Below are 8,316 nucleotides of genomic sequence, written 5' to 3'. Positions count from 1 at the left end.
TTTTGTAAAATATGAGTTTCCCTGCTCACTAATCCCTCTTTAGATGGCAAATTTCACAGCTAAAATGAGCTTTGACAGATTGCTTTGCCTTTGCTTAGATGAAGAAATATTTACAATGGATTGATTTGGTTCTGCATAATTTTGCTCTAATTATTGGGATAAATCCATTCCCTCAAAGTATACGTTTGCATTATAGGAGCGGGCATAAGACGGCAAGTGGCAGAATCCGCACACTTCGAGGGGCAGTTTGAGGAAACTTTGGGGGTATGACATATTGGGAACATGGGGGGCAATTCATATCTATGACCTTGCGTGCTCATACATTCAAGGGAAGCTCTTCTAGTGCACTCTAACTGACAGTCTACGGTAATACGGATTTCGACAGACATTTCAAAAAAAATAACGTGGATTAAGGACAAACGATAGACTTCTGTCATCTGGAAATCTATTTGTAGGCCCTGTACTGATGAAAGCTACTGTGCAGCTAAAGGCACGCGGCGTATCAATGCACACGGAACGCCGATTTAGCCGCAAGCACGTGTTGACTAGCATGCTATTAGCTTTGCTGACGTATATATAAAAAAAAAAAAAAAAAACACTCGAGATGTGAATTGCACCCAATCATGCATCTTCTCACAATTCTTTTTGCAAAGTACAACAATATATCAACAGATTTTCCAATTTTCCAGCAAGAGTAAAAAAAAAGTTAACCCCTTTTTTTTTTTTTTTTAGACCATATTATTCATGTCCATGAAATAAAAAATTTAAAACCAGTCCTCTGAAGGCTGCATAGTGAAACAAAGGTGACGTATGTATTGTGAGGCTAGCAAGTCCAGGGTAATTTTTCTTTAGATAAATATATATATATATATATTTTTTTTTTTATTATTATTACTGTGTAGGTGTTACAGTGGGATTGTGAGATTTCACATGCACATATATGGTACAGTACAATCAAGAATATACATAATTATATATGCATACACATATATATGCATATATATTCCAGATCTCTGAGTCCTTCAAAGTCAGTCAAGACTCAAGTCAAAATAAAGTTAAAGGGGTTGATTTTTTTTCCCTCTGGGTAACATGAGCAAGCCAAAGAAGACCGTATGAAGACATACTGGCACTTTAATACTGGTTGATTGGGCACTTGTATGCAGTACTTATAGACCAGTAAAAGTGCTCGTTTACCTGTCTGTTGTGTAAGGGACCTTTTGTCTTGAAGCCTCCCTGGGAGCTGCACTCTGAGGCACTGAAGTGATCTGAACTAGTGGAAGAGCGTTTGGAGAGGGTGTCACAACCCCCAACAAAGGTGTTGTCCAAAGGGAGTTCCTGAATCACATGATGCTTTTTCACCGACACCGGAGTATCTGCTTTTAGATGAAAAGCAGACTGCGGAGAGGCAGATTTGTAATGCTTAGCTAGGTCAGGGCTGTTAGGCTTGAAGGTGGTTGGAGGAGCTGTACCCCAATCAAAGCGTCCAATCCCTTGTTCCTCCAGCTCGGCTGGAAGGCAAATTGTCCCGTTGATAGGTTCATGAACAGCATCATCAGGTTTAGATTCCTCAATGGTTACAAAGTTCAGCAGAGAACTTTTAGGAGATTTCCGTTTCTTCCTTTTCTTTTTCTTATTCTGCTTGCCTTCCTGATTTGGTGACATCCACTCTGCCCCTTGCTTGCTCCTCTGGGCAGCTTTAAACCTTGACGCGTGCCGGCATCGAACAAGAACGGTCACAAAGATGACTACGATCACCACCATGGCACCTGCCACTATGGCAATCATAATTGTCAGATAATCCTCATTTTGGTAGGGTTGACTGCTATCCCCAATATTTCTGTCCAAAGGAGTTTCCATAGTCCTGCGAATCAAATCGTAAATGTAGGAAGCATTCCCGGCGGTCTCGTTGACGTATAAAAACACAAGTACCAGAGTGTGCAAAGGCTTGGGATATCCTAAGTCACTTATATTGACCACCAGGCGGTGCAGGCCTATATCTGTTGTAGAAGGCTTTTCTTCTAGAGTAATGTTGCCTGTCACTGGGTCTATTCGAAACAGACCTTTGTTGTTTCCACTGACAATAGTGTATTTTAATTCTGCATTCATCCCAGTGTCAATATCAACAGCGAAGACCTCAGCAACCACCGAGCCTGGAATGGCTGAAAGAGGCACCAGCTTAAATGATGTATTGGATGGAGGGTAGATAACTACAGGGCTATTATCATTAGCATCCATTATATTGATTGTTACTTTGGCCGTGGAGGAACGTGAAGTCTGTCCTCCATCTACGGCTTTGACATCAAATGTGTAAGAACTTTGCTGCTCTCTGTCAAAGGACACGTTAGACTTGATCAAACCAGAATATGGATCCAGGACAAAGTTCTCATTGTCGTTGAGTATTGAAAGTGTGACAGCTTTGTTTTCTCCTGCATCCGAATCTGTGGCTGTTATCACGCCAACTGTACTGTACTTTGGTAGGTTCTCAGATACAAAGAACTGAAAGTGGTTGTGCGTAAACTTGGGACTGTTGTCATTTTCATCTAGGACAGTCACAATAATGGCGGCTTGGCTCTGCAGTGGAGGAGTACCGTTGTCCCTGGCTGTGACAGTAAAAATGAACCGTTCCTGTTCCTCTCTATCAAAAACTCGGGAGGCTGTCAAAACTCCGGTCTTGCGGTCCAGATCGAAGAAAGAGGCATTAGGGCCAAGCTGATAAACAATGTCTGCGTTCTTCCCACTGTCTTCATCGGTGGCACTGATAGTAGTTAAGTATAGACCTCTGCGGTTGTTTTCAGACACAGATAGCTCAATTACAGGCTGGGTAAAGATTGGAGGGTTGTCATTCTCATCCTCGAGCTCCACTCTCACCAGGGCTGTCTGGTTGAGACTTGGCTTTCCAGTGTCAGCAGCCACTATTTTAAAACTGTATTCTTTGGTGCCCTCATAGTCCAACAAGGAAGAGGTCTCTAGAAGGTACTGGTTATCATAGACAGCTTTTAAGTGAAAGGGGACCTCTCTTTCAATAAAGCAGATGACCTTGCTGTTCACGTCGGTGTCTTTGTCCGACACGGTAATTAGCGCTATCTTTGTGTTGGTCGGGTCTTTCTCTGATAAATACACAGTTCCATTGATAGGGCTTATAATATACCTGAGATCGATATTGGGCGGGTTGTCATTCACATCTGTCACATTGATGGTGACAGTTGCCCTTGCCGGTGTGGAGCTGCCATCTGTAGCTAGGACGGTTAACTTGTGAACTGCGGTATCTTCCCTGTCTAGCGCTCTCTGAACTGTAATTAATCCAGTGGTGTTGTTTAAAGCAAAGAGTCTTTTGGTGGCAGATGTGACTTGGGCACCATAAATATATTTGATTTCAGCGTTGGTCCCTATATCTGCATCTGTTGCGTGCAGCTGGACTACAGAGGTCCCCGTGGGAGCATTCTCAGGAATGTGAACCTCTATTTGACTTTCTTTAAACACCGGTTTGTTGTCATTCACGTCACTTACTGTCACTTGAAGGATGGCAGTGCTGGATTTTTGAGGGTTTCCGCCATCCTCAACTTTAATTTTCATGACATAGGTATCTTTCTGCTCTCGATCCAAGACCTGCTGCACTATGAGCTGTGGCCACTTCTCCCCCTCTGGCGTCTCCACTATGTCCAGTCCGAAGACGCTTTGCCCATTTAAAAGTCCATAGTGCTGCACTCCGTTGAACCCGGTGTCTGGGTCCACTGCTGATGGAATTGGGAATCGGCTGTTTATTAGAGTATTCTCAGGAATGGAGATGTTAATCACAGTTGATGGGAACATAGGAGCGTTATCATTGGTGTCTGTGACTATTATCTTAATCTTGATGAGTCTGAAAAAGTCATTGGGGAGAATGACAACTTCAAGTTCAAAGAAACATTCATTTTCATCGGCAAGAGATGCTCCGGCGCAGATTTTCTCTCGGTCGATCCTGGTGGAGGTTGTGAAGATCTCTCCGGTGCTACTGGACACTTTGACCAGAGGAGAGTCACCGGCTTTGGAAACCAGTCTGTAGACAAGGCTGCTGCTGGTCCCGGTGGCAGCATTGATATGGGAGATATTCAGGTCCTTTGGTATGTTTCCAATTGGTACATTTTCAGGCAGCTCCTCTCTTATGGTGTAGATAAGTTCTTGGGCAATGGCAGAATCCAGCCTTAAGCAGGCAATAAGAGCGGCCAACAGGTAAAAATCCCTTAGGTCCATGATAATGTGCTTCCTTTGTTTTCTTGGATTTTAGGATTTAAAGGGCTGTCACTGAGGAACGGTGCCGATTTGCAAGAGGAGGCGTGCATGGACTGCAAGATGCCTTACATCTCATTTCTAATTGGAGCCAGCAGCTGTCAACACAATCACACAAACAATCAGATTTGTAAAATTCCAGAAAAGGTAAGTGCATACATGCCGTCTCATGCCAATCCTTACACTAGTGCCTGCTCTGGGCATAACTACCCCCATCTGCAACATACAAGGTGTCTAATGGATCAGCCCTGCAGACTGAAGGCGATCACTACTTCCCCTCATCCCTAGTCCTCCTCACATCATGCATCTATGGAAGGGCACTGCCAGCTGCCTCTGCCCCTTGTGTCTGAGCCCATAACCTCCCTGCATCTCACTGCCAAGTCTTGGGAAGCCCTTCCTTGACTACTGAGAAAGCTTTAAGAACTTACAAGCCAAGGGATCCTCGGTCCGGGCGCCAGACGTCATCGGGACCTGGATGCTGCCGGGGGCTGGGGAATAAACGCAGGCGATAACGCAAGTAAAGTCCGGGGGCTGGAGGACATGGAAGGCGGCGGTCAGTTCCAGCAGGTAGCGCCCTCACACCAGCACCCAATCCCAGGCAACCATGCTAAACTTCGGGGGTCGCAGCGCACAATGCCCCCTGGAAATGCGATGGAGCAACTCCAGTCAGTGTGACGGGGAATCCTCCTCTCCGCAGCAGGCTCCGCCGGCGCTCAGCAGCTCCATGCTGGTAAATCCACGTCCAGGGGCCATCAGCTATTTCCGTCGGTCGCGATAGTCGTGAACTTGGAAGGTGTCAGAGTCGGGATGATGCGGCTGGAGATACTTGGCTCCTCGCGCTCACCGCCCTCCCTCATTCCCCTTCCCTCTGAGCTGGATTTCTTCATATAACTCTCAATAAATCCAAAGGGACGGGGGTGGGTTCCGCCTGGCCACGCCCACTGCGCGGGGATTGGCTGTCTGGGAGTATGTGGCTGGGAGATGCTAAAGAGCTTTGATGATGTCATGAGCATGTGATCGGTCACGTGTGTGGGGATGTGGTCCGCCTTGTGCTGCCGAGGAGCTCGTGTCTGTGCTGGCTGCATTGTGCGGACGAGTCCCTGTGCTGCAAGTGTGTGCGCCTAGTGAGCCCTGGGAACCGGCTGCCTGCACACACAGCTCTGCACCGCGTCCTGTACACACACACACACAGCTCTGCACTGTATGCTTCACACACACAGCTCTGCACCGCGTCCTGTACACACAGCTCTGCACTGTATGCTTCACACACACAGTCCTGCACACACACAGCTCTGCACTGTATGCTTCACACACACAGTCCTGCACACACACACACAGCTCTGCACCGTGTCCTGCACACACACATAGTCCTGCACACACACACATAGTCCTGCACACACACACACACAGTCCTGCACACACACAGTCTTGCACACACACAGTCCTGCACACACACACACATAGTCCTGCACACACACACATAGTCCTGCACACACACACATAGTCCTGCACACACACAGTCCTGCAAACACACAGTCCTGCACACACACACACACACAGCTCTGCACCGTGTCCTGTACACACAGTCCTGCACACACACACACAGTCCTGCACACACACACACAGTCCTGCACACACAGTCCTGCACACACACACATAGTCCTGCACACACACACACAGTCCTGCACACACACAGTCTTGCGCACACACACACAGTCCTGAACACACACACACACAGTCTTGCACACACACACACACACACAGTCCTGCACACACACACACAGTCCTGCACACACACACACAGTCCTGCACACACACACACACACACACACAGTCTTGCACACACACACAGTCCTGCACACACACACACACACACAGTCCTGCACACACACACACAGTCCTGCACACACACACACACAGTCCTGCACACACACACACACACAGTCTTGCACACACACACAGTCCTGCACACACACACACACACAGTCTTGCGCACACACACACAGTCCTGCACACACACACACACACACAGTCCTGCGCACACACACACAGTCCTGCACACACACACACACACAGTCCTGCACACACACACAGTCCTGCACACACACACAGTCCTGCACACAGTCTTGCGCACACACACACACACAGTCCTGCGCACACACACACAGTCCTGCACACACACACAGTCCTGCGCACACACACACAGTCCTGCACACACACACAGTCCTGCACACACAGTCTTGCGCACACACACACAGTCCTGCACACACACACAGTCCTGCACACACACACACAGTCCTGCGCACACACACAGTCCTGCACACACACACAGTCCTGCGCACACACACACACACACAGTCCTGCACACACACACACAGCTCTGCACCGCGTCCTGTACACACACACACAGCTCTGCGCTGTATGCTTCACTCACACACACACACAGCACTGCACCGCGTCCTGTACACACACAGCTCTGCACCGCGTCCTATACACACACACAGCTCTGCACCGCGTCCTGTACACACACACAGCTCTGCACCGCGTCCTATACACACACACAGCTCTGCACCGCGTCCTATACACACACACAGCTCTGCACCGCGTCCTGTACACACACACAACTCTGCACTGTATGCTTCACACACACACAACTCTGCACTGTATGCTTCACACACACAACTCTGCACTGTATGCTTCACACACACAGCACTTCATCCTTATATGAAACACTTTCAGTCAGAGTAGGCAGGGACAGGTCCTGTGCTCCGGGGTGTAGACATTAGTCCTCAGTTGTGTTGCGCTTTACTCCTGGCACAGACACTGACTAGTTACTTACACGAGGCAGTAGCTACAATGCAGCATGAAAAGATTCACAATCGCTAATCCTCCGCCTCATCGCCCCCCCCCCCCCCCCTGCACGCCCCCACAAACAAGACCCCTGAGCCAGTAATCAATCCATAAGGAGGAAAGGGTTGTGAAGGGCAATGAAATCCATTAAAAGGCCAGTGTGCCTTGGGCAAGAAAAATGATTTTCTTTGAGTGTGCTGCCCAGTCAGGATTGTGGCTTTTCCAGGCTGCTGAGGAGGAGAGGTGGGAGTAGACGCCTGAGAAACAGACGAGCGTTTGTAAGGATTGACTGAAGCCGGCTCCTTGTGCGGCCGCACACCCTGCTGCCATGCACTGATTCATCAGAGCCCTGCATTACTTCACCACATCCTGGCACCTGTCCCTGGTGCTGACCACCCTCTGCTGCTACTAGTGGATATTGTAACTGTCCCTGGTGCTGATCACCCTGTGCTGCCACTGTCAGATGGTACCTGTCCCTGGTGCTGACCACCCTGTGCTGCTCCTCTCAGATGGTACCTGTCCCTGGTGCTGATCACCTTGTGCTGCCACTCTCAGATGGTACCTGTCCCTGGTGCTGATCACCTTGTGCTGCCACTGTCAGATGGTACCTGTCCCTGGTGCTGACCACCCTGTGCTGCTCCTCTCAGATGGTACCTGTCCCTGGTGCTGACCACCCTGTGCTGCCACTGTCAGATGGTACCTGCCCCTGGTGCTGACCACCCTGTGCTGCCACTGTCAGATGGTACCTGTCCCTGGTGCTGACCACCCTGTGCTGCCACTGTCAGATGGTACCTGCCCCTGGTGCTGACCACCCTGTGCTGCCACTGTCAGATGGTACCTGTCCCTGGTGCTGACCACCCTGTGCTGCCACTGTCAGATGGTACCTGTCCCTGGTGCTGACCACCCTGTGCTGCTCCTCTCAGATGGTACCTGTCCCTGGTGCTGAGCACTCTGTGCTGCCACTGTCAGATGGTACCTGTCCCTGGTGCTGATCACTCTGTGCTGCTACTCTCAGATGGTACCTGTCCCTGGTGCTGACCACCCTGTGCTGCCACTGTCAGATGGTACCTGTCCCTGGTGCTGACCACCCTGTGCTGCTACTCTCAGATGGTACCTGTCCCTGGTGCTGACCACCTTGTGCTGCCACTGTCAGATGGTACCTGTCCCTGGTGCTGACCACCCTGTGCTGCTACTCTCAGA

The 8,316-nt window shown here is 49.3% G+C and overlaps 1 protein-coding gene across 2 annotated transcripts in view; it reads right to left on the bottom strand.

Annotated features, from left to right (window-relative positions):
- The window catches only part of PCDH9 (protocadherin 9), a 71,074-nt gene extending 65,970 nt beyond the window's left edge, over positions 1–5,104 (bottom strand). The window contains exons 1-2 of one of the 2 annotated variants that reach the window (XM_040425377.1): positions 4,695–5,104; positions 1,195–4,364 (exon numbers count right to left, since the gene is read on the bottom strand). In XM_040425377.1, the coding sequence (XP_040281311.1) occupies positions 1,195–4,230 (3,036 nt within the window). In that variant the 5' untranslated portion in view covers positions 4,231–4,364; positions 4,695–5,104. Of the gene's footprint in view, positions 4,365–4,694 lie in introns of both variants that reach the window. The other variant, XM_040425376.1, reaches the window with a different exon arrangement.
- Positions 5,105–8,316: the final 3,212 nt, after the last annotated feature.

This window comes from Bufo bufo, chromosome 3 (genome assembly GCF_905171765.1).
Source record: "Bufo bufo chromosome 3, aBufBuf1.1, whole genome shotgun sequence".
NCBI lineage: Eukaryota > Metazoa > Chordata > Amphibia > Anura > Bufonidae > Bufo > Bufo bufo.
This window is presented reverse-complemented; position numbering and strand designations above follow the sequence as displayed.